The sequence below is a fragment of the Penicillium atrosanguineum genome, assembly GCF_028827265.1.
Source record: "Penicillium atrosanguineum strain IBT 20685 chromosome Unknown utg000007l_segment0_segment0, whole genome shotgun sequence".
Taxonomy (NCBI): Eukaryota; Fungi; Ascomycota; class Eurotiomycetes; order Eurotiales; family Aspergillaceae; genus Penicillium; species Penicillium atrosanguineum.
In genome coordinates this window covers 3,134,969-3,161,616 of record NW_026623139.1, presented here as the reverse complement: position 1 = coordinate 3,161,616, position 26,648 = coordinate 3,134,969, and the positions used below count along the sequence as shown (strand labels likewise).

Sequence of the window (26,648 nt, the reverse complement as noted above, 5' to 3'; positions counted from 1 at the left end):
GGAGTGACGAACGGAAGGTATAGACACTTGAAGCTTCCTTGCGGCCCGGTGTGTTGCCGAGCAAGAGTGATCATTGCAGTGTTTTCAGCCCCCAAAAGTTGTGTGGTTCCTTTTATCTTGTCTTGTTGATAGTTTTTTGTTCTCTGTCTCTTCAAAATACATGCCTGTTAAAACATTTGACTTCATCCTAGCCTCCATATATGCTCAGCTAACTTGAAAGCTTTCATAGAATTTCAAGAAGCGGAAGTTAAGATGTAAGATTAGTACCCAGAAGGGTTAGGCTTAGGAGACCTCATCACAAATAGTCCCCTATTTTTGATCTCATCACACAAACCCAGATGACCTGTCACTTTCAGGGGTGAGTCACCACACGTATCACGAATCAAGGCCATCGTGTATCGAGGAAAAAAGCAATTACGAAAATCTTCCGCAGGTTGACGGGAATTGGCGAAACAAAACATAATTGCGATCCATTATAACACGGTAATGTGTGACTTATTCACAAGAGTCGAGGGCCGGGTTTATCAATATAGTCGTATATGAAATGGTCAAGTCGTCTCGGAGAAGAAAGGCATATGCAATTTTCGAATTAGCATTGCCAATATTTGATTATTCAGGAATCTGCCACAGCCGGATTGTGCGAAACAAAGTGGACTGTGCTGAACAAAGCGGACGTGTATTTTTGGCTAGGCAGCTTGTATCGGCCGTAATTTGGTCCACGAAATGGTAAACTGACTTTCTCTTCATTCGAGGAAGAGTTTTGAACTTCCGAGAAGAGTCGAACTTCGGTACATGACCTGGGCGTTGACCGGTGACAAGGAAGAAGCAATGCGTTTCTCCAATTGGAAGAGCATGTTGAGACAAGCACGACAGCCCTCACGGGAGATGCCAGAAGCAATGCAGGTCCTGTCCTCGTCACCTATGACTGAGGCCCAAGGGCACAACCCAGACGCAGAAGGTGGCATTTTTCCCCCAGTGACATGATTATCGCAGACTCGCTGACCTGCTATTGACACAGTGTTTGACCACCTTTATCACAGACTCTCTTTCCGTTCTATGTTGAATGGTTACGACCCGCCTGATATTCCTGAAGCTGAGATAAGGAGGAAGTGGGAGGTACTTAAGCTCGTTGGGAATAATGATGACGAACGCTTTCCAACGACCAAACGAGCCACCGACTTCTGGAACTGGTGTGGATTGAGGCCAGAGAGATGGGACATAGTTCCGGACCAGGCTCTCTGGGAAGAGTTCACTCGAGAATTCGAACTGCACGGAGGTCAGTACATTGCAAAATGGAGAAGAAAGAAACGAGGAGATCGAGGTTCTTATGTTTGATCCCTGGCTCAGCTTCAATGGGTCTTCTTGCGAATCCGATTGGATAGTCGCCTATGTATATGATACCAGAAGAGCTAACGAAAGATAGGCTACCCCGATGCGAGGACGCAGGCATTTCCCGATCTGGCCACATGGGTACGTCCGGCCTTTGGGGCTAGCAGAAGGTCCGAATAGCCATTCAATTGCGACCGAGATTTTGAAGTGTGTCCCAAGTGAGTGTTGGCTGAAAGACAAATCTCACGCTAGAAACGATGTTGATCACGATTTAACGATGGTTTCAGGAAACAGTCCTCGGAAAGAAACTTTTGCGACCCAACCTCCTCAATGGCATATCATCCAAGGATAATCTCGACTTGACAGGGATGCAGCTGGCTTGAGAGAAGGTGGTGTAGGGGAATTGAATGTGAATGGTAGCATTGAGAAGAGGGGGGCTATCACCCCTTGCTCTCTCTCATGCGGTTTGCTGACTCGTGCAGGGCTCAGTACCTCAGTCCTTCATAGGCTCGCGCAGACATCCAAGCGCATTTCCCGCTGGAATTCAAAGATGACTAGTCGCTTTGCCGTATTGATTTTGTTTGTGATTTTTGTTTGTTATTTTTGTTTTCGCGAGATTAGACTGGAAGTCTGGCCCAAAAGTCTGTTTACTACATTATTTTCTTCTTTGTCAACTTTTCAAAACCTAGAATAAATGTATTCATTGAATTCTTCTGCGTCTCAGATATAATACATCATATTTACTCAAATTCAATCAGACGTCCACAAAAAGGATCTGGCAGCAAATGATCTACTGCGCTGTGCACCCTCTGCTAAGGTCGTTCGTTGGTTTCCTAGCTGAATGTTGGGCAGCATATGACTCGTTAAAATGACCAATATAAGGCTACAGCCTAATATAATCTCTCGCCCAATTTATAAAAGCTCTTTTTTTGTTCCAAGTGATCGACGAGTAATTAAGTACCAGCTGAAGGACCACCCATGCGATAGCTTCGAATGGGATTGTATTTGTAGTGCCCCTGACCGTCATTTGCCTTCAAAGACTATCTGTCCCTGCCTAAAGGTGTGTTACGTTTCCAAGATTTGAGTAAGAAAAACGTTTATTTCTTACTACTCAAACGTTGTATGAAATGAAGGATCTGGCCCAGGTCAAGGTTCTAGTGAGGCTTCATCTTGATATCCTTTAAGATGTCACCCTACCCACATGTAATACCTCTGAGGTACTAGTCTAATTCTCACACTACCACAAGAAAGAGGTCAGCTTTGATTAGGACATGTGGGGCAGATTCTATTCCTCGTACGCCTGTAAAAGTGCTTCGATCTGAGATCATCATTCTCCAGACCCATTGAATTTACGATTTGACGCTTTGGATTATTCTTGGCGAGATAGAGTGTCGATGAATAGCCCTGCGTAGACAGTCATCGGTAGGCCTTAGGGTGGATTCCATCAATTTTCATTGGTGCACTCCCTCTTTTTATAGCTTATCAGGCAGAGTATGCTCACAGGAGAATTTGACCCAGATTTAGACTTCTCATTGAAATTGTTACCCATGGTTACAATGTACTTTTCCCAAATCCAGATGATGACGAAAATGACATTTACGGGCGACCCTGTTACGGCGCTATCGAAGAAGGCTTATACTCAAGCAAATGATCGTATAATTAGTACTCACCTGAACATCACAATTCATTCTAGAGTGAAATAGGAAGTCCCAAGCCTTTCGTTCCAAACCCATTCTTCCGAGGTGGGGGAGAAACACTTCCAGCTCGACTTGATTGGGTTTCCCGCGATCTAATGACGTACAAGCACGCCTCTCCAACAATCAGCATCAAATAATTGGAGTACCATTCAAAACACTCATGGTCGTAAGAGCCGCCATACCCATTTAAGCTCCGCCTCAAAACTCTCCCTCTTCCCCTCGCCCTCCCCTCGTGCCGTATAGCCAGAACACAATTCCATCGCCACATCGTAACAGCATCATGCCACCCAGGCACACCCTCCCACCGCATTCAACATGTCTCATCTCGAGCAGGTGCCGGCGACCATCTTCCAAGCTGGCCCCGGCAACCAAGCGCTAGGGGTCGCCATCGTCGTATTCATGGCGATCGCACTGTACAACGCCGTCGAGCTAGGAGTGCTGATCCCGCTCAGTTTTCGCCGCTACCACAGTCTATATTTCTGGGCACTCCTCACATCCACCATACTGGGAGTCATTCCAGCAACACTAGGCCCAGCATTTCAATTCTTCTCACTCACCCCACTATGGCTAGCATTGCTCCTATCGAATGTCGGATTCGTAATGATGGTCCCGAATCAATCCGTCGTCCTCTACTCCCGCCTCCACCTCGTCTCACAGAGTCGGGTTGTACTCCGTTCCGTACGGTGGCTGATAATATTCAGCGTATTCTTCATCGTCATCCCAACAATAATCCTGAATATAGGCTCAGTCTACGTGCCCACGCCAAGCTGGACTCGAGGCTTTCAAGCCATGGAACGAATCCAGATCACATGGTTCTCAACGCAAGAAACGCTCATCTCAACAATATACATCTATGACACGATCCGAATGATCCGAATTAGCCCCGCCGAAGACAAGAGGCGACATAAGATATTATACGAGTTGGTTGCGGTAAACGTGACTGCAATCCTGATGGATACGAGTCTGGTGGTACTGGAGTATGTGGGGTATTATTTCGCACAAGTTATTCTCAAAGCAACGGTTTATAGTATCAAGTTGAAGCTTGAGTTTGCTATTTTGGGGATGTTGGTTTCGCTTGTACATTCAAACGGGTCGCAGGGGGGTTGGGTTGGCAGGCCGATTGCACTTCTTCTGGGTGGTCGTGATTTGATCTGTTTATTAACTCATATCCAGATGGGTATCCAAGGACCAAATTATTAATTTCAAATTAGATGGAGCATCACTATGCAAGCATACAACGATATCCCGATGGTTGTACACGACAACGTGGATCCTCGGGAAATTAATCAACAATATAGAGAGGATCATCGGCACGAATCTTCCGAAGGTCGGTAACTTGTTAAGGGTAAATCAGGTGCCGATCCGTAGCATCTCTAGTCCGATTCTATAGCTATTACCAGACGGCATAAATACCGCCTAGGCCAGAAAGACGACCGTCGGATCGCACACCAGCCCCACAGTGCCGAGCCGCCAACGCCCCGCAAATGCGGAGGTGGAGCTGGGACTTGAGGTGTTAGGACCGACGCCGTCGGATACGAGCCGATGCATGCCTTCCGAAGCTCACCTACGTACCTTGGAGCTAGAAGAGATGGCATTGATCCGAAAGTGCGGGGCGAGGGGAAATGGACAGCTATATAAACCGCGGTTCCTATCCGCTCTGACGCCGTCACCTTCAAGGATCATCCCTACACATCATCATGCTTGGAAAAATCGCCCTCGAAGAAGCCTTTGCGCTACCCCGGTTCAAGGAGAAGACTCGCTGGTGGGCGGGATTGTTCGCGACAGACGTGGACAAGCATGTTGCTGAGATCAACGATGTCGATTCCATCCGGTTGAACTTCGCCGAGAAGCACGGCGTCGGCCTTCAGATTCTTTCATACACTGCCCCGGGCGTGCAAGATATTTGGGATCCCAAAGATGCACAGGCTCTGGCAGTTGAAATCAACGATTACATCGCAGAGAAAGTGAAGGCGCATCCTGATCAGTTCGCTGCATTCGCGTATGTTCCACTATCCCAACTTTATACGTACAATCCACCTGACAAAGCAGTACACTATCAATGCACGACCCCAAAGAGGCCGCTGAAGAGCTCCGTCGTTGCGTAACCCAGCACGGTTTCCTCGGCGCCCTAGTTAACGACACGCAACGCGCCGGCCCCGACGGCGACGAAATGATCTTCTACGACAACTCCTCCTGGGACATCTTCTGGTCAACCTGCACCGAACTCGACGTGCCCCTATACCTACACCCTCGCAACCCAACAGGAACAATCTACGAGAAACTCTGGGCAGACCGGAAATGGCTCGTCGGCCCACCGCTCTCCTTCGCACACGGCGTCTCCCTCCACGCCCTGGGAATGGTAACAAACGGGATTTTCGACCGTCACCCGAAACTCCAAGTAATCCTAGGCCATCTAGGCGAGCATATTCCTTTCGATATGTGGAGAATCAATCACTGGTTCGAGGATCGGAAGAAGTTGCTCGGATTGCAGGAGACGTGCAAGAAGACGATTCGGGAGTACTTCGCGGAGAATCTGTGGATTACTACCAGTGGGCACTTCTCGACTACTACGTTGAATTTCTGCTTGGCAGAGGTTGGGGCCGATCGTATCTTGTTCTCGATTGATTATCCGTTTGAGACTTTTGAGGATGGGTGTGTTTGGTTTGATGAATTGGCTTTGAATGAGGTGGATAAGGTCAAGATTGGGAGGGGGAATGCGCAGAAGTTGTTTAAGTTGGGGGCTTATAAGGATTGGAATGCTTGAGGCTTGAAGGTTGGATCTAGGGTTGGATCTAGGGTTGGACATATGATAGACGGTTGTCGGGTTTCTCAAATTTCAGATATTCTCTGCATGACACTCATCCTCCGGATTACGTCCCACTTGGCCCCTTAGATATGTGGAAGATGCTCTAGTATGGACTTGACAACGATGTTCAGGGGGTCTCCAGGGAAATGGTTCAATTGGATACTATGGGTATCCGGTATCTGGTATCAATCATACCTCGTCGCGGGTCGTGCTGGCAATGTTCAAATGGTTTGGTGATCAGGACCTGCAGTTGTCTATTGTCATAACCATCATTATTCCCATGGGACCGAAGCAACGGTCTTGCATAGAGCATAGAGCATTGCGATACATTTCGTAATTTCGACAGCATCGCACGAGGTAATCGTGGATGCGCAGCAGGTAGGTAATCAAACCAGTAAGGAGAGCTCTGCTGTTATCTTGGATGATAACATGATCGCGACGAAGCTCGACGAAGCTCAACGAAGGGGCTATGGATGCGCACCGTGGCCTGTCGCTCCAGTCCCATGGTGAGGCGGAACAGTACGAAAATGAAATTCAAGAGGCTGAAAAGGTGAAAAATGAAAATATTATGAATTTGGCTAATGCGTTTACCACTCCTTAATCCGAACAGTCGTAAGGGCAGTCGTGAGACAAGGACGTATTCATGGAATCAAGCAGTGGTTATGTCTTCCCCTCGACGTTTGGCTGACGAATGAAGCAAGGGCGCGACGAGGAACAAAACGTTCCAAATGTCAAGCCAACAAGCCTCGCAGACAAAACGCACGTAGAGTTAACGAAGACAACATATTTCTTCGCACATCGACTAATCAACGCGCCATTGGTAGAGCACGGCAACTTAAGTAGTGCGATCAATCGGTTTTTACATCATCCTCTGGTAAAGGAACATCCATCACTCTCTCGCCCGCCTTTTCTAGTGTTCGTCTACTCCATGACCGTACACCTTTGTAAACAGCCTGAGCGGGTTAGTAATGAGCAGCGGATCATGTTGCGCTGTACATACCCAGAGGAAGGTGCCAACGCCGACGACAATGAGCAGCCAGTTGAGAGACCGAGCTCGGTCTCGTCCTGTCGTGCGGCCAGCCAGTATCCCCGAGCGCGGGCTCCAGAACGGTGAAATCATCCATATTGACCTGACAAAGGACAGTAGACCGAGAGAAGCCACTCCTTTGACGAGATGGGCAATCCACGAAGCGTCTGTGTTAAGCTCCTCTTCCAACTCGTAGACATCGATGTCAATAGGGCCGAGGTACAAATCGAGGATGGGGTCAGCAACAAAACCAAGAACGAAAACAGTCAAAAGCAAAATGGCGATGGTGAGGAGGAGCTGTGTGCCAGCACTACTGATCCACCTCGCCCAGGTCAGACGTTGTAGCCGATACTGAAAGCCGCAGGTCGGGCACTGCCAGAAATTCCTCGCGCCGTATCGGGGATCCGCGTGCCGCCATGTCTGCAGGCAACTCTCGTGCACATATCTCGAGGAGCCTTTGCATTGGCAGGGGCGAAGTAGGCGGCCGGAGTCTTCCGATTCATAAACGACGCGAGGTTTCTGGAGGAATTCCGAGGGCTGAAAGGTAGGCAGCACAGATTCTAGACAAATCCGACATACTCGAGGAGGATAGCTCGGATCTGCAGGATCTGCAGGCTCTGCGGACTCTGCAGACTCGGCAAACTTTGAGTCCTGTGCCGGCTCTGGCTGACTAGTCTCGTCATCGGACATGGGAAAGATGAGGGAAGTTTGTGTGAAAAAGCTCCACTGCATTTATGGGAGGTGGCCTAACCCGATAGAGCTCACCGCCTTGGCAGCTCACACCTGAGCTTCCCCCAAACGTCACCCTCGTCTGCCTGCACTTCCATCTCTTTAATTCATCCCTCGCCGTGTTTTTTGATCAGACATCAAATCATGGCTGACCGTTACTCCTTCTCCCTGACCACCTTCTCGCCCAGGTATGTGCCCTTGGTCCAATAATTGACGACGACTAACACATCAACAGCGGCAAGCTGGTGCAGATTGGTAAGATCAACAAATCGGACTTGAAGAGCAATCGTTAATCGAATCACAGAATATGCCTTGAACGCTGTCAACCAGGGTGTCACAGCCCTCGGCATCAAAGGTACTTCCCGACCAATGACTCCGCTGACCTTCCCTCACTGACCACCACAGCTACCAACGGAATTGTCCTGGCCACCGAAAAGAAATCCTCCTCGCCTTTGATCGACCCGCCCTCCCTTTCTAAAATCTCGTTGATCACCCCCGACATCGGGATGGTGTACGCCGGCATGGGCCCCGACTACCGAGTTCTAGTGGACAAGGCGCGAAAGGTCTCACACACGGGCTACAAGCGCATCTACAACGAGTACCCGCCCACACGGATACTGGTGCAGGACGTGGCGCGTGTGGTGCAAGAGGCCACACAATCCGGTGGAGTTCGGCCATACGGTGTCAGTCTGCTGGTTGCAGGCTGGGACGAGGGTGTTGAGCCTGAAGAAGGCCAGGGCGGCAAGACTGGCGGTATCCTCAAGGGCGGACCTAGTCTGTACCAGGTTGATCCCAGTGGCAGCTACTATCCCTGGAAGGCGACGGCCATCGGCAAGCACGCTACTAGCGCGAAGACTTTCTTGGAGAAGCGGTATACCGAGGGTCTGGAGCTGGAGGATGCCATCCACATTGCACTGTTGACGCTCAAGGAAACGATTGAGGGCGAGATGAACGGGGACACAATAGAGATCGGTATGTTAAATGTGGTGCGAGGTCGAAGATGAAGCTAACGGAAATAGGAATTGTTGGCCCGCCGGCGGACCACCTGTTGGGCTACGAGGGTGTTGAGGATGCTCAAGGACCCCGGTTCAGGAAGTTGACCAAGGAGCAGATCGAGGACTACCTGACCAACCTGTGAGGAGCTAGAATGGGAATGACTTTGTTGCAATGACCTAGCAAATGAGAAACATTCATAAATGTCCACGATTCGTATCTAGTCTAATCATCCAAGTTTACCATGGTATTCAGCTGCATCTGCTTTCTGCTAGTACGCACGAGAGTTGCTCGTAAGCTGTCTTGGGAGCCTGCTTCCTTTACACTCTCTTCTTTCGCCTGCATCATCCATTTCCTGCTACACCAACATCCCCCTTCTCAGTCGACTCTGCTGGTGACGGAGTTGCGTACCTCGCTCTTTTTCCATAGCGTAATCACATCTCCAATGCAGACCTCACAATCTCAATTCCCTGACATACTAGGAAGTGAGTTGCATGACCGGTAGTCTCCAAACAAATCAAAAGAGAGGTCACTAACTCACTCTCGGCTCCAGAAGGCCCAAGAAGCAGCACAGCATACCTAGCAAATAGAAGAGAAGCATGTCTCGCAAGAAGAAGACTTGATTAATTTTGTCTTCGCCTATTCCCAATTAGTCGGTACATTATTTTGCACTGTGGATCCGTCATTGCTTTTTTCTACTGGGCCGCTAGCATTTCTATATCGAAATCATGCCATACTCATCTCACCGACGGATGTCTGCATCATAATTCCACAAATGGCACGGCCTAGAGCCCAGGACTTGGCTCTAAAACAGCGAGGAAAAGTGCTCGCCTCCCCTGTGAAATCCCCAAGTAGGAGTCCGCCTCGCAATTCCCTACTGACCGAACCCCAACCAGCGCAATTAACAATGGCAATTTCCTAGTATCAAGTTGCAAATCACAATTCATATCGATGGAAACCCCCATACAGATTCCGATCCGTACTTGCTAAAACAAATCCAACAAATCCGATCAGATCTCCACCTAGGCACCCAGTCTGTACGACATGCAAAATGCCCACCCTCAAACCACCTCATTGAGCCTTCCTCTCGAAACACCCCCTAAGACACCCCTAAGACACCAGATCAAAGCCATGACCGACCCACCTCAAGACCTCCTCGATGGAATATCCGGGGCACTAGCCTCAGAAGGCTACATCCTCCAAATGATATTGGTCACATTCATCGGATTATCATGCTACAACGTCGCGGAACTAGTCGTCCTCGTGCCATCTACGTTCCGACGCTGGCAAGGCCTCTACTTCTGGTCCCTCCTCGCATCGGGATGCTTAGGCGTGGTACCGTACTCGATAGGCTTCTTGATGAAGTTCTTCACGCGAGCCGACTCGGTCTTATCAGTCACTGTGCTCACGATTGGATGGTGGACCATGGTCACTGGGCAATCGGTGGTGTTATACTCGCGGCTGCATCTTGTGTTGCGTGATGAGAAAGTCCTCCGTCGAGTGTTATGGTTGATTGTTGCCAATTTCTTCTTACTGCATGTTCCGACGACGATCCTGACCTACGGGGCGAACATCGTGCATAGTGGGGAGATTGCGTGGGTGGAGGGGTACAATATTATGGAGAAGATTCAGTTGACCGGGTTCACGATCCAGGAGAGTTTGATATCGACGCTCTATGTTATCGAGACTGTAAAATTGCTTCGAGTCGGGGCTGAGTCAACGACGCGTCCTGGTACACGATTGATCATGTATCAATTAATTGGGATCAATTTCGCCATTATTGCCATGGATCTGCTCCTGCTTGGATTGGAGTATGCCAATTTCTATGCAGTGCAGATCACGCTGAAGGGGTTTGTATACTCGTTGAAACTCAAGCTTGAGTTTGCGGTGCTGGGCAAGCTGGTGGATTTAATTCAGGGGTCGAGACATCCGATTTCCATTGCCATTGCTGATACGCTGCCTTTGTGCTCGTTCACACAGCAGACGGCGGATCAAGATGATGACCAGCCGGAGGTGGAGCTGAAACATGGGGAGATTGTAGAGAGTAGGGCGTTTGTGGAGTCCGGGGGATATAATAATTAATTATTGTCGAGCGAGGCTTCTTCCAACCATTCGTATTCGCCTTCTGAGTCTTCATCTTGGCTGTCGGCGATTTCATTCTCGGCTTTGCGCTTGCGGCTGGGTGTAGGGTCGGGAGATTTGATCTCGTCTTTTCCTTCCACCTCGTGGAGACCGTCCTGTTCACGTCAATATCCTCGTAGTAGGCGCAGATACGAGGAACCTACCGACTCGATCCGAAACTGCACAATCAACTCCGGCGTTCGAATAGGTATCGTCTTCCCACCCCGCTTGGTAACCTCTGCAAACCTCGCATCCGGAAGATCACGATACAAAACAATGCGCGTCTGCATATTAGTCTCCCAAGCCCCGCCAGCTATAACAGGATGCAGTGTCGCGCGCGGCTGGCCTTTGATCTTAGTATGGGTCTGATTAACAGCCAGCACCGCAATATTGCGAGCCGCGAGACGTGCGAGATGTGTAGCCAACTCGCTAGCGACATTCCACTTCCGATTCAGAAGCCATTGCAACTGAGCTTTGTCGGTGATTTTGCCTTGAGTTAGACGTTCTTTGAGCTCTACAGCATTGGGGAAGTAAGACGGAAAGAGACACGAGACTGAGTCGATCACGATGAGGGAGGTTTCTTCAGGCGGGAACCCCTTTGGTGGCCGCATCAGGAGTGCTAAGAGGTGTGGGAGCGTATGTGCCCGGAAATGAATCACGCCGTCCAGGTTGGATGTCATTGCCTGAAGTCTGTGGGCGGGTAAGGGCGAGCCCGTGTCTGGATGGAGAGTGAGCTAGATGCCCATGTACTGGGAGGAGTGGGCGTACCGATCCAGACGACTTTTCCGCCATCGCGAATTGCTTGCGCGGCAATATTGAGACTGGCCTGGATCAGTTTAATCCGGTAGGATCAAGGAAGAACTCACGCGAATGAGGTCTTGCCCGCGCCTGGTGGCCCAAATACCTCGGCCACCTGTCCGCGCAGGATGCCCGCGCGCCCCTGGTCCAGATCATCAAGGGCCTCATCCAGACGCGCCAATCCCGTGCTTATCGGGAGTTTGGCAGATGCCGAGGCGTTGAGAGACTGCGAGGCCGATATGGAGACCACAGGCACTACTGCTATCAGCGTCTGTCGGGTCCGGTTCTCGGAGCAACTTACGCGTGTCCTGGCTGTCGAGACCCAGGTCTTTGTTGATGCTCATGGCGCATTGGTTACTCTGAGTAGCAGAACATCTCATTCACGCCGTCCAGCACATGCCTCCGTTTTGAATGTTGGCTGACGCAGTTCTGTAGTCGAAAGTGGATCGATCGATCGGTGGGTCCAATTTCGACAGAAAACGCGACTTTCAGAAATCTGGAGCTATATATATATTCATTCTTATATCCAACCTCATGAGCCCATGTCAACCCCAATAAGCCGCGACATATCCCTAGGGGGTACGACCTCCATCCTGGTCATCATAATCTGCGTTCTTTCAGTACTGGTACTCTTCCGTCCCACATGCACCCAGTCCCATCCCAAAGGATGTCTCCGACTCGGCCTCTCAGAGGGAAAAAGCAATCTCGACGATGAATTCGACCCAAAATACAACACAGGCGTGCCAAATGAATACGACGCCAAAGGCCGCCCAACCTGGCGCGTCAAAGCACTATTCACCTACCCGCTTAAATCATGCGGCGGCATCGAACTCCAAGCCTCTGAAGTCGTTCCCACAGGCCTAGAGTTCGACCGCCAATTCGTCTTCGCTGAAAACACCACCGATGGCTGGAATTGTCGTACCCTGCGAAACGCAGGCTTCCAGCGTCTCGCTCTGATCCATCCCGAGATCTGGGTTCCTGACCCTTCATCACCAGACTATGACTCAACCATCCAAGGCGAGATGATAATCTCATACCCGCGCCTGGTACCACCAGGACATATGGGCGTATTGATGAAACTAGCCATGGCCATGAACATCCTCAATTCACGCCGAAAGTTCAGAGTCCCCCTCTTCCCACCCAGTGAAACCAAATTCCCACTCCTCCCAGTCCGAATCTGGAAAGACAAGCCTTTGGCCTGGGACTACGGTTCTCTCCTCCCACCAACATTACACACCTACCTAGGCTTCAGTCCGGCCGAATCCCCACTAACACTCCTCCGCGCAAATCCAAGCCACCTACGCCAAATTTACCGCAACGCACCCTGCGCACAGGACATTGGCTTTCAGCCAACCACTGCATTCGCGGACGCATACCCAATTCACCTACTTAACCTAAGCAGCCACCAGGACGTGGCGATGAAATGTGCATACGCGATTCCAACACTAAGTATTCGGCGATTCCGTGCGAATATAATTACGCAAGGTCCTGGGGCCTTCGACGAAGATAGTTGGAAGAGGATTGAGATTGGAGGAGTTGAGATTCACGCTGCGTGTCGGACTGTACGGTGTCGGTTGCCGAATGTGGATCCTGACTCTGGGGAACGACATGGTGTAGAGCCGGATCGGACATTGAAGGCTTATAGACGCATTGATGAGGGGGATAGGACAAATGCGTGTCTTGGAATGCAGCTTGTTCCGGCTGTGGAGCGGTGGAGGGTGATTTGTGGGGATGAGGTTGTTGTGTTGGAGAGGGGAGAGCATCGGTATATTAAGATGTTGGCGCCTGGGGAGGCTGTTGAGGGGGTTTAAATAGTTTTCCTTTTTTGGGGGCGAAGGGGGGTGGAAGCCAAGGGAGGGAATTGTGTATAATGTACCATATGTATGGTATTGTATGATTAAGTGAAAATGCTAAAGCTAAATGAGATCATGAGGGTATAGGTAAATTACAGGACAAAACTAAGCCTTGACGGGAGCTGCGGCAGGGGTGGGCTCCAACTCATCGGACTCGCTGGCATTGAAGACAGGAGTAATATCATCATCTTCCTCGGGGATGATCAGGTTCAGGACGACGCCAGTAATGGCCGTCACGGCGAAACCATTCTCCATGACGAGATCGACGGCGTTGAGCAGACCCTCAAGAGAGTGATTATCTCCACTGTAAGTGAAGACATAGGACCACCAATCGGGGACGAGGGTGATACCCATTCCCAGGGCGAAGCTGGCGGTAATGATGAAGCGATTGCGGCGGTTGAAGTCGATGGTAGCGATAATTCGAATACCAGAGACAGCGACACTGCTGAACAAGAAACTGGTCATGCCTCCGAGGACGGCGCTGGGGATAGAGACCAGGGCAGCGGCGAATTTGGAGAAGATGCCCATGACGATTAAGAAGAAGCAGCAGCAGTAGCCGGCTGTGCGGTTGGCGCACTTGGTCAGAGCGATGACACCGTTGTTCTGTGCGAAGACAGACATGGGGCTGATGGTCATCAGACCAGCGATCACGCAGGTGAGTCCGTTCCCGAGAACACCACCCTGGACGCGGGAGTCGAAGGTAGCACCCTCAACTTGGAGGCGGGAAACATCGCAGGTGGCAGTGATATCACCGATGGACTCCATCATAATGACCACGTAGAGAGCCAGTAGTGGGAGGATCAGGGGTGGGTAAATGCTCAATTTGAAAGTATGGACCCAAGCGAAGGATGCCACGGGAGCAATGTCAATGCCGGAGCTCTCGAAGTAGTTACAGGCAGCCGCGACAATAGATCCGACCAGCAAGCCGACCACGACGGCGCAACTCTTCAGGATAGGAGGGCCGAAGCGTTCGCACAGAATGATAGTCACGAAGACGAGGAAACCCAGACCAATGAACTCGGCACTTCCCCAGGGCAGAGCGTGAGGCGCATCAGCACTGGGACACATCGGTCTGGTCGAGCCGCTCGGGTAACAAGATGAACCACCACCCCAGTCCTGCATGGCGGACTTGATGAGCGAGGCACCGATCAACAGAACAGTAGGACCAGTAACAAGCGGAGGGAAGACGCGCGCCAGAACCTTGCTGCTCATGAACGACAGGCCGATCTCCAGCAACGCACAGAGACAAGAAGTACCGAGCAAAGCACCATACCCATCAGGACACGGCAACTTGGTCCCATCGGCCGCAGTAGGACAATAGCCTGACTTGTACATCTGACTGAACGCACCCTCGGCAACAGTAATAGTGGAGAAGGAAGTACCAACAACGGAAAGCAATCCAGTTCCAATGAAGTACTTTGTACCTTTAACATGGAACCGACACATTTGCACGGCACTCAGAATACCACAAACCACCAACGAAGTGGAGACCAGATACTGAGAAATTTCATCGCCGAAGTTGGCCCCCGCTGAGCCCGACAGTATAATGGGAGGTGAAATGACACCGGCCAACATAGCAAGGGCGTGTTGCAGACCCAGGATCAGTGCTAGGGCAACGGGCACGCTGTCTTCGAGACCGAAGAAGGGGGCGGATTTGCGGGCACCCTTGGTGAATGGTAGTCGGGGAATGAAGAGATATGCATAGTCGTAGTCGCCGAGAAGGCCGTCACTTCACTTCAAGTTAGTTGGATATTAAATTTTGAAGAATGATCCCTTTGAGACATACCGAGTAGTGAACTTCTTTACGGCACGATGAAGGTTGTCCTTGAAGGAGCGCTGAGGCCTGTGGTCGGGCCCGATCTGGTCTGGACCATCCATGATGTTTCAATGATTGAATTGAATTGAATTGAAGCGGATTGAAGTGGATTGAATAGCGCGGTAAATGGTGACTCTATATACAAAGCATCTCCAATATCCAAGATCGGAGGCAAAAGTGTGGAGAATGGATCCGATAAGATGCCCAGGCCCGCAATTAGCAACCTCATCGCATAAATTTCAATTTTTCACTTACTCTTCTCGGACGACGGACACTCTTATCTGCCGTGGGTCTTTGAACCCCGTGTTCCAGCCAATCAGCAGCCCGATCTTGACTCGTTCGGGAGGTCAAAGATAAGCCATTGAATGTTTAGCCGTCGACCCTAGTGGCCAACACTCCTCGTCTATATTCTTCCATGCATTTAGACACGCGTGGCGGGCGGGGCACAGATGCCTCTCGGGTGTTCCGGGCGGTGATAGTGCTGGGCATTTGGTCCTCTAGCCGATTGTCCCCCGTTCATTCGACGCCCCCCGTATCAAGGATATCTGGGGTTTATCTTTCTGGAGGGTTTGGCATGGGCGGAGGCTGCCGTGGACAGTGGAAGGCGCCGATTCTTATCGTGCAGAGGAAGGTGTACCCTGAAGTCTATATCCCCAAGGTCTTGGCTTATACCCTGAAGCATGCCCGCTCTGGTACGATCTCTAGTACGAACTGGAGAGACTGCCTCAGCTTCCTGATTAGTAACACAGGCACCTCCTTTGGGTACTTCGATCACGTGTGCCGCTCGAGCCTCCCGTCAGGCTTATCTTTGACACCTGAATGTCCTCACCTGCCTCGGCGAGACAAACAAGTTATTCCAAGCTCGTCCCTTCCTCATATATCAAGAGTCATGTATAGCCTCGATTCACGTCAATATGATGTTATGATTGACATACGCCTCACGGGAAGGTTCTTTAGTTTTCGTGCATTTTCGTTGACTCGCCACCCGACCTGACGCAGGTCCGGGTTTTTACCGGGCCGTGCGAATAACCTCGAAAATGGACGGCATGTGACCAGGAACATCAACAAGTCAACAAAATCCCCAAAAGTGCACTGTATTGTTTTCAAAGGGAATTTGGTGTTCAGAAGAGAGGAGGAATGATGTGCACAGTGGCGAGTGCCTCGACCAGTAGCGACAGCCATTTCAATGGCATGCCTCGAGTAAGGGTCACGACGGGCCATGACGGGTAATGAAGGGTCATGTTTCATGAGCCGGGGTCTTCAACCACCTTGCCTTCAGGAGACAGACTATTGCCTAGGGAAAGCAGTATCTATTTGCCTAGGCATGAGTCAATGCACCTCGATGAAACCAGCATCTGCCTCAGGCTATGGGCTATACTACGGTCGCCACATGGCAGTTCGAGTGCAAGCGGCTCGAATCCACTCCCAGCAGCTCCTATCATTTACATCATGTACTGCCCTATAGGCCACTAGATCAGCCCGCTCAGCGCCTGTGCAGTCTAGACCACTTAAGAGGTTACCCAATGCAGAGCATAGCAGGCCACCGCAGGCCATGTGTGGCCTGATAAGTGAAAGTTAGCACCGAAAACAGATGCGATTACATAATCATTGCCTCAGGCCACAAAGTGTTGGGGCGGACCCAACATTCGACTTCATTCGGAACCGCTGAATGTCGCCACTCGTCGAATTATAGAACTGATCTGCTCCCATTCTTACCTCTGCGCTTTTCTTCTCCTTTCTAGCCTCGGCACTTGTGATCGAGTCGGGTGGAAAACGCGTTCTTCCCCGTATCCGTTGGCGATCAATCCCTGCTTCCTCTACTCCTCCCCAACGTTGGTCCTAAGTGGGGCCCCCATATAAAAAAGCACTTGTCCCGACCCTTCCATACCTTCTCTTTTTCACATCATCAACATGTCGACTAAGGCCGAGATTTCTCGCCCTCGGGCACCCGACACCAAGAAGGTGCACATCGCTGACACTCCTTTGACTCGCAACAACTGGTACAAGCATGTCAACTGGCTGAATGTCTTCCTCATTCTCGGCATCCCGGCCATCGGCTGTGTCCAAGCCTTCTGGACGCCACTGCAGCTGAAGACTGCTATCTGGGCCGTTGTCTACTACTTTTTCACCGGTCTCGGCATCACTGCTGGTAAGTCATCAAATAGTATGAAACTTGACATTGGATGAAAGCTGACCATTGCAGGTTACCATCGTCTTTGGGCTCACTGCTCTTACTCCGCCACCATGCCCCTGCGTATTTGGCTCGCCCTTGTTGGCGGCGGTGCCGTTGAGGGCTCCATTCGCTGGTGGGCTCGCGGCCACCGTGCTCACCATCGGTTCACCGACACCGACAAAGACCCCTACTCCGTCCGCAAGGGCTTCTGGTACTCTCACCTCGGCTGGATGGTTATGAAGCAGAACCCCAAGCGTATCGGCCGTACCGACATCTCCGACCTCAACGAGGACCCCGTCGTCATCTGGCAGCACCGCCACTATCTCAAGGTCGTCTTCGGCATGGGTCTCATGGCTCCCATGGTGGTTGCTGGTCTCGGCTGGGGTGATTGGCTCGGTGGTTTCATCTATGCCGGTATCCTGCGTATCTTCTTCGTGCAGCAGGCCACTTTCTGCGTCAACTCTCTCGCTCACTGGCTCGGTGACCAGCCCTTCGACGACCGTAACTCTCCCCGTGATCACGTCATCACCGCCCTGGTCACTCTGGGCGAGGGTTACCACAACTTCCACCATGAGTTCCCCTCGGATTACCGCAACGCCATCGAGTGGCACCAGTACGATCCTACCAAGTGGACCATCTGGTCCTGGAAGCAGCTCGGTCTCGCCTACGACCTCAAGCAGTTCCGTGCCAACGAGATCGAGAAGGGCCGTATCCAGCAGCAGCAGAAGAAGATTGACCAGAAGCGCGCCAAGCTTGACTGGGGTGTTCCCCTGGACCAGCTTCCTGTGCTCGAGTGGGACGACTATGTCGAGCAGTCCAAGAACGGCCGTGGTCTCGTCGCCATCGCCGGTGTTGTCCATGACGTGACCGACTTCATCAAGGACCACCCCGGTGGCAAGGCCATGATCAGCTCCGGTATTGGCAAGGACGCCACTGCCATGTTCAACGGCGGTATCTACTACCACTCCAACGCCGCTCACAACCTTCTCTCCACCATGCGAGTTGGTGTGATCCGTGGCGGTTGCGAGGTTGAGATCTGGAAGCGTTCCCACAAGGAGAACACCGAGTACGTTCGCGACGAGTCAGGCCAGCGCGTTATTCGTGCTGGACAGCAGGTGACGAAGATCCCCGAGCCCATTCCCACCGCGGATGCCGCTTAAACAGAATGTTGTATGCCTTGCATTAAGTGGTGGGTTGGTGTTCCGGGAGTTTTTCTTTTTCTTTTATTATTTTCCTAAAAGCGGCTGTCACATAGATAATCTGTCATGAACTAGAAACGAACCTTTCATTATCCTTATATATGGTATTCGATGTAATCGTAGGACTGCAGACTCGGTAGACTGAAGCCTAAAAAAGGGAGAAAAATGAAATGCGGGGACTCGGTCACCTGACATCGTTGTGGACAGCCGCCAGGTATGTGGATGTAGCTTCAGGTATATCCTTGGCGTCGACTAGCATCGCTTAGCTTAATCCCGTCCACATGTGGCTTGCCTCTATACTCCAAGGGACAAGACGAAACAGGACAATCATCACGTGTAGTCCAATCGACACCTCAGGCAGTAAGAAAGAGCCCCGGCATCGGCCTGCTATCCATTTACGTAGGTCCAAGTATCAACAATCACACTGCAGTACACACCGCATAGCCCGCCACCATAGCCTTCACCGCTCGCCAACACCTCCTGATCCTCCTTCTTGCACTCATCGTGGCGCCCTTTCTCCGTCTCCCCGCCCGCCTTTCCCTCGTGCTGGGTCAACTCCGAACGAATTCACGATTCCTGACAATCTCCAGCATGGCCCCCGCTCACCTACGGCATCCGCCGCAGGCCCCGCCTATCTTCACGGCCACCCCTCAGTCCCTCGTATCTGACGCCGAGCGAATCATCAAGACATCCCGCACTATCCAGGACAAGGTCGTCGCTGAGATCAAGCCCGAGGCCGCCACTTTTGCCAACGTGCTGCGGCCGCTTGCCCAAGATGAGAACGTCATGGCCCTCGAGGCCCACATAATGGGCTTCTATCAGGCCGTCTCGACAGACCAGAAGCTTCGGGATGCATCCTCCAAAGCCGAGGAACTTATGGATGAGTTCTTTATCGAGTCCGCGATGCGCGAGGACGTCTACAAGCTCGTCGATGCTGCCCTGAACAAGAAGGAGTCACTTGACCCCGAGTCCCAGCGTCTCCTGGAGAAGGAGCACAAGGACTTTATCAGAAATGGATTGAGCTTGCCTGCTGGCCCGCAGCGTGGTCGGTTCAAGGAGATCAAGAAGCGGCTGAGTCAGCTCAGTATTGAGTTCCAGAAGAACTTGAACGAGGAGAACGGCGGAATCTGGTTCACCGAGGAGCAGCTGGACGGCGTGCCGGAAGATGTCCTCTCTTCGCTGAAGAAGGGAGATGGCGAGAACGCTGGCAAGCTGTGGTTGACCTTCAAGTACCCGGATCTGTTCCCCACCATGAAGTATGCTACCAACCCCGAGACCCGTAAGCAGGTAATGGTTGCCAACGAGAACAAGTGCAACCAGAACGTACCTCTGTTCCGTGAGGCCGTTATTCTACGTGATGAGGCGGCTCGTCTGCTGGGATACCCCAATCACGCTGCCTTCCGCATTGAAGACAAGATGGCCAAGACTCCCGAGACTGTTGATACCTTCTTGGGTGATCTTCGCACCCGATTGACTGCCGGTGGAAAGAAGGAGATTGAGGCTCTGATGAAGCTGAAGCAGGAGCACGACCCGAAGTCGGATGGTCGGTACTATCTGTGGGACCACCGATTCTATGATCGCTTGATGTTGGAGCGAGACTACCAGCTCGACCACCAGCTCATTGCTGAATACTTCCCCCTTCAGACTACTATTGAGGGAATGCTGAAGATCTTCGAGGAGCTCTTCGGTCTTGAGTTTGTTGAGATTGTTGGTGAGGATCGTGCTGCCATTGCCCCCACGGGTAAGGGCAATGACATTGTCTGGCACGAGGATGTGCAGGTGTTTAGTGTGTGGAACGATGAGGGCGAGGGCAGTGATTTCGTCGGATACTTGTATCTTGACCTGTTCCCCCGTGAGGGCAAGTATGGCCACGCCGCCAACTTTAACCTGCAGCCGGTATGTATCCCAGTCCACGCCCTTGCACATGTCTAACATCTTTCAGGGCTTCATCGATGCTGAAGGCAACCGCCGCTTCCCCGCCACCGCCCTGGTGTGCAACTTCACCAAGCCCAACGAGAAGAAGCCCAGTCTTCTCAAGCACGACGAAGTGGTAACCCTCTTCCACGAACTGGGCCACGGTATCCACGACCTCGTCTCCCGCACGATCTACTCCCGCTTCCACGGCACCAGCACAGTACGGGACTTTGTTGAAGCACCCAGCCAAATGCTCGAGAACTGGTGCTGGACCCCCTCCCAACTCCGCTCCTTGAGCCGCCACTACTCCACCCTGTCCCCTGAATACCTTGCCGGCTGGCAAGAAGCGTCCCAAAAGCGCAGCGGCGGCAAGACAGCTACCGCGCCGCCTTCAGAGCGTATTCCCGACGAGGTAATCGGCAACCTTATCCGCACAAAGCACGTCAACGACGCACTTTTCAACCTCCGTCAACTCCACTTTGGAATCTTCGACATGACCGTGCACGAGCCCGCCAGCCACGCCGACATCCAAGCCCTCCCCATCTCAGGAACATACAATTCCTTCCGCCAGGAAATTACTCAAATGGACGGTCTGGAGGCCCTCGGCGCCGGCAACGAGTGGGGCCACGGCGAAGCTACCTTTGGCCATCTGATCGGTGGGTATGATGCCGGTTACTACGGGTACCTTAGTTCGCAGGTGTACTCGACGGATATGTTCTACACTGTGTTCAAGGATGATCCCATGAACAAGGCTGCTGGACGGCGCTACCGCTACCAGGTTCTTGAGAAGGGTGGTTCTCAAGATGAAATGACGACGCTGACTGAGTTCTTGGGTCGTCCGCCTATGACTGATGCTTTCTACAAGGATATGGGGTTGGCGTAGCTGTAGCCGGTCGCTTGAGTAGTTAGATACGGGACCAGTTTAGAATCATGGCCTATGAAGCAATCAATTGATTGTGAAAGAAAACTAAGAATAATGCGTGTATCCAGAGTAACCACGTCATGTAAGGCTGTATAGAGTAGAGCTGGCAGATGCGATAGCTGATAACCCCACCGCCTTCAACTTCTCCGCGGCCGCATCGACTTTTGCTTCACGCCCAATTTCCAAGTCCAGTCCGGTGGTTCTCTCAAGTCAAGCTCTAGGTTCTCTGTGAGTCATTCCTCGGTTCGAGCGTCCAGCTTTCATACCCTAATCCGTGGATATCAGTGGACACAGCTAAACAAGCTCAGCATCGCGTGCAGACTCAGCTCAATCAGCTTGAGACCTACAGACTTTCAACCTACATCTCAAATCCCTTGAGCTCAAGGCTACAACCCGGCCGACCTCCTATCAACCTCTTACAACCCCCCATCAGAGGTTACCACTCTCACCAAACAAATCCAACCCCAAATCCAATCAACTCCAAAATGACAAACCCACGCCTCCCGATTCAAACGCAACATTGCCGCTTCTGCTCTCACCTCCTCCTCTCCACAACCCGCTCCATATCAACCCTCCCCCGCCGAGCCGGCGACGGCCTCGACAAAGCAATTATACTCCCCCTTCCCACCTCCGCAGACGGAGACGCAGATGCAAACACAGACTCAAAAACAAAGCACATAACCCTCCTCCTCTCAACAACAATACCCGACCGACGCGCGACGCTAATTCGGCGCGAAGACGGGATTGAGAAGAGGATTCTTCTGCGCTGTGGGCGGTGTCGGGTGGTTGTGGGGTATTATCTGGATAAGGTCCATTGGGAGGAGGAGGCACAGGCACAGGCACAGGCACAGGCACAGGCACAGGCACAGGCACAGGTGGAAGGAGAGGAGGAGAAACCGCCGGCGGTTTATATTCTTCCTGGGGCTTTGGTTGGGACGGAAGATATGGGGAGTATTGGAGTTGGGGAGGGGGAGTGGAGGGCGTGGAATGGGGAGTGAGGCTATATGAGATACCATGGATAGTTACAATTAATGGTACTGTTTATACCAACTTTTAAAGTCAAGCGCCATGTACCCAGAAAATAAAGTATATTCCAAAAAGCAGCAGCCCAAACATATGTAGTTGGCTACCAGTCGAAAGCAAAGTCGATAATACATTCACACTCGGTTTGGCTCGACTCAACTCGACTCAACGAGTCCAAGTCCAAGCCCAAGTCCGAGGTCAGGGTTCAGATACAATCCAGCGCCAGCCCAGTCCATAACCATAAAACGTAAAGCAAGATCATAATGACCAGGGTATCTCAATCTCAGTTGGCCAGGATCGTACGCACGAGATCGGTGTAGTTGATCTCGCCGGAGCTGGTGTCAACGGCCTTGAGGAGCTCGTCAACTTCATCGTCGGTCATGCGCTCGCCGAGGTTGGTGAGGACTGATCATTCCGAGGTTAGCATATCTTGTCTCGGGGGTCGGAGTCCAGGTCCAGGTCCAGGTTATCGGGGTTGGTCAACCAACACAACCATAACCGTAGCCATAGATCATTCTCAGGGCAAACGTACTGTATCGCAACTGTCCAACACCAATGAAACCCGTCATATCCTTATCGAACACCTGGAACCCACGACAATACTCCTCGGGCTCCCCGGGATCACGGAAACCACCGGGGCGGTTCAGGACCTTGAGGAAGGCATCAAAGTCGACTATCACAATCAGCGCTGATTCAAATCATACCCTTCATAGTAGAAACACATACAGTCACCACCGACAGTCTTCTCGAGATCGGAGATCTCGGCCAACGTGGGGTTCTGACCACAGGCGCGCAGCAGGTCTCCGAGGAGGTCGCCGGAGACACGGCCAGTGCCGCGGCGGTCGAAGAGGGAGAAAGCTTCCTTGTAGTTGGTAGAGGCCTGGTCCTTGTGATTAGCCATGATGCGTGTTGTGTTGTGTTCGTGTTGATACGGATGTTCGTGTTCAGGTGGAAAGGGATGGAGGTGAATTATGGTTTGAGGGGAACAGGAAGGCGGAAAGGCCCCCGAAGAGGCAAGTCGTCAACAACGGGATCTGAGCGTAAACGTACCATGATGCACGATTGTGAATTGAGGGGTGATGATGTGGAATGTTAGGAAGTTGGAGAAGGGGAGAGAGGGAAATGGGTCTGGTGGGATCGGCCGTTGCCCTCGCAACGGTGGATTCATGATCGCACCAAGTAACATCCTGGTCAACTAGATACAATACTAAGTACAGAGTCCACTATGACCTCAACTTTGCAATACAGCTGTCCAGCAGCCTCGCCGCTTCTCCAAGCAGCTCCCACCGCGTACTCGCAAACGAGTCGCGTAGAATTATCAACAGCCCCAAACACTGGTTGCGTCCCTTCATCCCCTCCAATCCATTCGGCTCGCGCACCCCGCCAACTCGCGCCAGATACGTCCGCATATCATGTCTCTGCTCAGCCAGCGTCGCAAGGACCGGCGGGTTCTGTAGTGGTCCGTCCAGGGCAAACCCGTACGTCCACACGGTCAACGCGGCGAAATAGATCACCCACGGTCGATTCAAGAGGTAATCATCGCGAGCGACATACTCGCCCGGCAATTCCAAGAAACAAGTTGAGAGAAACCTTAACGCGTAGAAGGTAGCATCGCGCGCCGAGGCCTTGGTGGCCCAAACTTCTGTTTTCTCCCGCGCGGCGCTGTAGTCACGCGCCGTGATAGAGCGACCCATGAGACGGCCAGCGCCTGCAAAGATCTGGAGATCGACGATATCGACATGAGATGCGATATGCGCGATACCATGCAACACATCCCGGGACTCGGACTCCATCGAGACAGACGGACCCAGTGCGTCGTCGAAGTCTCGTCGCCAATTATCGTACGAGCGCAGGAGTGCCGTGCGCCATTTATCGCGTCCCCCGAGAGTCTGCCCAACACCTAGCGAACTAACTTGCAGGTCTCGCTGGTTTAAATGCCAACTGACGCTCAGCAGGCCGGCCATGACGATGCTGCGGCCGAATGCGTTGGTCCGCACAGGCTGGCCGTTTAATGTGCGTTTCAAACTGTCAAGGAACATAGTTGGTCGGACGCCGTGGGACTGGAGACTTGATTGCACGCGAGCGACCTCGGCCGCGCTGGTTGCTGCCCACAGTGCCTCGTCGCAGGGTAATGGGAGACGGAGCTCATGAGCAACCATCTTCGCAGAATGACCAAAGATGATAGCATGTGTCGAGTCCAACACGAACGCAGCAAAAGCCACGCGCCGCGTAGCCTCCGCCTTGATCCAATGCGACCAGCTCTCATCTTCTTCCTTGGTATCCGGGGAATCAAACGAAGACCTCCCAATAAGCGAACTCCCACGACGCATCAGAGTCAATGTCGTATCGTGGTGAATATGTGCACGCTCATGCAGCGCCCTCGTAGAAAAGGACTTCTCATAAACCTCCAAAAGAAGCAACGCCTGAAAGACCCAAAGTCTAGCCGGCGGTCGGAAATTAGTGTCCATAAAGATCTCCCACCTCAAATGCCACGCAATGAACCCGGCCAACTCCGCCGCCGTCTCAGTCGCTGCCTTGCCATGGATCTTATCCAGCGTCGCGGCCCCAATAGCCATAATAGCCAGTAGCAGCAGATTAGGCGTACGATCCGCCGCAAAGGTAGGCTGATGCAGAATCGGCAATTGGGAATGGAAATGATACCAGTAACTCCCGATATACGTCTGCATCATGCGCAAACCGAGAACATGCTGATCCGAATCCAAATCCCCATCCATAAGCGCATCCTTGCGCTTGACATCAGCCGAATACGCCGCCTCATTGAACCGCGTCGCCATAAGATGCAGCAATTCCTGCCTTTTCTCTTCAGAGATCAACGCAGGCAGCGACCCGGAGTCCAGGATACTCGTCACGCTCATGGGATGCTGCGGAATAACAGGGCAGATATTATTAAACGCCGGCTCATTGACATAGAACTGGTTATGATTCGGCACCATGGGCATCATCCCATATCCCAGCGGTGCCATAGGCTCACTAAACAACCATGCGGCAAAATCATCCGCCATTGCAAACGGCGATCGATTGTACGTCTCTCCGCCGAAGATAGGATATGCATTGGACATGCTGTCAAACTCGAGCATTCCATCCTGGCTTAGGGTTGGGAACTCCGTGTATCCAGATACGGGGATTTCTGCGCTTTCAATCCCAGTCGAGAGAGGGTATGATGTAGGAGGAGATTTGGGGTCCGCTATAAAAGCGTAGTCTGCCGTCATGGGCGAGGAAGGTGATGTAGTGACGAGCTTTGAGTCATCGTGCCGGTCGGTCTCAGTCGCGAAGGAGTCGCGCTTTTGAAGCTGCGAGCCGCGGGTGGTATGACGCTCGCGATGGCGGACGCAGAGGTCCTGGCGCACGAAGGCGCGGTGGCAATTTGGGAAGTCGCAGTGAAAGATTTGCTTGGGGGAGTCTTAGGTTCAACTGTTAGTTGGGAGACTTCGAGTAGGGGGAAGAAGCGAGAGACGAACGGTTTAACTGGTGGCGATAGAGGTGCTCTGCGCGTGAATAGCTCTTTCCGCAGTTTTCGTGGCTGCATTCGAACTTGCGATCGGAGGGGGCGCGGCGGGTGCGACGGCGTCGCTTGGAGGGCTGTTCGTCCTCCATGGCTGGGTTAACGAGGATCACCATTGGGTGCCATATCAGGATGCAAGGGATGTCGATCGGTTCGCCCTGGAGCACGTGGGGGTGGTATGCAAGTATAGCATAGAAGTATGGAGAAGTGACAGGGAAGGGGATTTGATGTCAAGTTCCGGGGATGCGGAGAATGCAGTGGGGTCGCTTTTAGGTTGGGGCAATTGACCCGGTGAAGGCCACGGCAACTGCTGGCGATGTCTTGAAGGGTGCGATTGGAGTATCGGGGCAATATGCTATTTACGATTGTTAGTATTACACAATACCTTATACTATATTATATACCTCGGTTCGCTTCGTAACTACAGCTTAGAACCCCCAGTTAACTGGAGTCTGGTTAACTTTCCCCCCCCCAAGGGTTACCCCTCCATATACCTATTGAGCAGACCTAGGACTCGAACCACCTAGCTAAGCAACCCCCCGGTCAAAAGGTTTCATTTAGGATAATGTAGAGACTGATATCCCGATATGGCCGGTAATGCTGCCGAGACCGACTTGGCGTGTGCACGTCATCGCGCATATCGGAATATGTATATCGTAACCTTCACAGCCGGTCCATTTCAATATGCACCTACAGATATACAACTATGTGATAGCATTGGTAAA

General features: G+C 51.9%; 14 protein-coding genes across 14 annotated transcripts; 9 read left to right on the top strand and 5 right to left on the bottom strand.

The window, feature by feature from the left end:
• Positions 1-792: 792 nt before the first annotated feature.
• Positions 793-1,712, top strand: N7443_009405 (uncharacterized protein; the record flags this gene model as incomplete). Its single annotated transcript, XM_056889461.1, has 4 exons — positions 793-958; positions 1,019-1,276; positions 1,424-1,470; positions 1,617-1,712. 4 exons carry the CDS (start codon positions 793-795, stop codon positions 1,710-1,712), a joined length of 567 nt encoding a protein of 188 aa, XP_056738763.1.
• Positions 1,713-3,341: 1,629 nt separating this feature from the next.
• N7443_009404 (uncharacterized protein) lies at positions 3,342-4,226 on the top strand (the record flags this gene model as incomplete). The annotated part of the gene is made up of 1 exon (XM_056889460.1): positions 3,342-4,226. One exon carries the CDS (start codon positions 3,342-3,344, stop codon positions 4,224-4,226), a length of 885 nt encoding a protein of 294 aa, XP_056738762.1.
• Positions 4,227-4,723: 497 nt separating this feature from the next.
• On the top strand, positions 4,724-5,790 carry N7443_009403 (amidohydrolase family protein; the record flags this gene model as incomplete). The annotated part of the gene is made up of 2 exons (XM_056889459.1): positions 4,724-5,025; positions 5,076-5,790. 2 exons carry the CDS (start codon positions 4,724-4,726, stop codon positions 5,788-5,790), a joined length of 1,017 nt encoding a protein of 338 aa, XP_056738761.1.
• An 890-nt stretch (positions 5,791-6,680) lies between these two features.
• Positions 6,681-7,549, bottom strand: N7443_009402 (E3 ubiquitin-protein ligase MARCH; the record flags this gene model as incomplete). Its single annotated transcript, XM_056889458.1, has 2 exons — positions 6,681-6,785; positions 6,833-7,549. 2 exons carry the CDS (start codon positions 7,547-7,549, stop codon positions 6,681-6,683), a joined length of 822 nt encoding a protein of 273 aa, XP_056738760.1.
• A 183-nt stretch (positions 7,550-7,732) lies between these two features.
• Positions 7,733-8,726, top strand: pre8 (proteasome core particle subunit alpha 2; the record flags this gene model as incomplete). Its single annotated transcript, XM_056889457.1, has 5 exons — positions 7,733-7,776; positions 7,824-7,843; positions 7,893-7,943; positions 7,994-8,560; positions 8,608-8,726. 5 exons carry the CDS (start codon positions 7,733-7,735, stop codon positions 8,724-8,726), a joined length of 801 nt encoding a protein of 266 aa, XP_056738759.1.
• Positions 8,727-9,625: 899 nt separating this feature from the next.
• On the top strand, positions 9,626-10,663 carry N7443_009400 (uncharacterized protein; the record flags this gene model as incomplete). Its single annotated transcript, XM_056889456.1, has 1 exon — positions 9,626-10,663. One exon carries the CDS (start codon positions 9,626-9,628, stop codon positions 10,661-10,663), a length of 1,038 nt encoding a protein of 345 aa, XP_056738758.1.
• Positions 10,660-11,844, bottom strand: N7443_009399 (uncharacterized protein; the record flags this gene model as incomplete). Its single annotated transcript, XM_056889455.1, has 5 exons — positions 10,660-10,818; positions 10,867-11,420; positions 11,471-11,523; positions 11,569-11,755; positions 11,802-11,844. The coding sequence occupies 5 exons, from the start codon at positions 11,842-11,844 to the stop codon at positions 10,660-10,662; spliced, it is 996 nt and encodes a 331-aa protein (XP_056738757.1).
• Positions 11,845-12,042: 198 nt separating this feature from the next.
• On the top strand, positions 12,043-13,311 carry N7443_009398 (MOSC domain protein; the record flags this gene model as incomplete). The annotated part of the gene is made up of 1 exon (XM_056889454.1): positions 12,043-13,311. The coding sequence occupies one exon, from the start codon at positions 12,043-12,045 to the stop codon at positions 13,309-13,311; it is 1,269 nt and encodes a 422-aa protein (XP_056738756.1).
• A 147-nt stretch (positions 13,312-13,458) lies between these two features.
• N7443_009397 (nucleobase:cation symporter-2 family protein) lies at positions 13,459-15,231 on the bottom strand (the record flags this gene model as incomplete). The annotated part of the gene is made up of 2 exons (XM_056889453.1): positions 13,459-15,082; positions 15,140-15,231. 2 exons carry the CDS (start codon positions 15,229-15,231, stop codon positions 13,459-13,461), a joined length of 1,716 nt encoding a protein of 571 aa, XP_056738755.1.
• Positions 15,232-17,080: 1,849 nt separating this feature from the next.
• N7443_009396 (stearoyl-CoA 9-desaturase sdeA) lies at positions 17,081-18,502 on the top strand (the record flags this gene model as incomplete). Its single annotated transcript, XM_056889452.1, has 2 exons — positions 17,081-17,318; positions 17,373-18,502. The coding sequence occupies 2 exons, from the start codon at positions 17,081-17,083 to the stop codon at positions 18,500-18,502; spliced, it is 1,368 nt and encodes a 455-aa protein (XP_056738754.1).
• Positions 18,503-19,132: 630 nt separating this feature from the next.
• On the top strand, positions 19,133-21,338 carry N7443_009395 (M3 family metallopeptidase; the record flags this gene model as incomplete). Its single annotated transcript, XM_056889451.1, has 2 exons — positions 19,133-20,437; positions 20,484-21,338. The coding sequence occupies 2 exons, from the start codon at positions 19,133-19,135 to the stop codon at positions 21,336-21,338; spliced, it is 2,160 nt and encodes a 719-aa protein (XP_056738753.1).
• A 524-nt stretch (positions 21,339-21,862) lies between these two features.
• N7443_009394 (uncharacterized protein) lies at positions 21,863-22,375 on the top strand (the record flags this gene model as incomplete). The annotated part of the gene is made up of 1 exon (XM_056889450.1): positions 21,863-22,375. The coding sequence occupies one exon, from the start codon at positions 21,863-21,865 to the stop codon at positions 22,373-22,375; it is 513 nt and encodes a 170-aa protein (XP_056738752.1).
• Positions 22,376-22,683: 308 nt separating this feature from the next.
• On the bottom strand, positions 22,684-23,301 carry N7443_009393 (uncharacterized protein; the record flags this gene model as incomplete). Its single annotated transcript, XM_056889449.1, has 3 exons — positions 22,684-22,805; positions 22,933-23,073; positions 23,127-23,301. The coding sequence occupies 3 exons, from the start codon at positions 23,299-23,301 to the stop codon at positions 22,684-22,686; spliced, it is 438 nt and encodes a 145-aa protein (XP_056738751.1).
• A 322-nt stretch (positions 23,302-23,623) lies between these two features.
• On the bottom strand, positions 23,624-26,039 carry N7443_009392 (putative C2H2 finger domain protein; the record flags this gene model as incomplete). The annotated part of the gene is made up of 2 exons (XM_056889448.1): positions 23,624-25,821; positions 25,880-26,039. 2 exons carry the CDS (start codon positions 26,037-26,039, stop codon positions 23,624-23,626), a joined length of 2,358 nt encoding a protein of 785 aa, XP_056738750.1.
• Positions 26,040-26,648: the final 609 nt, after the last annotated feature.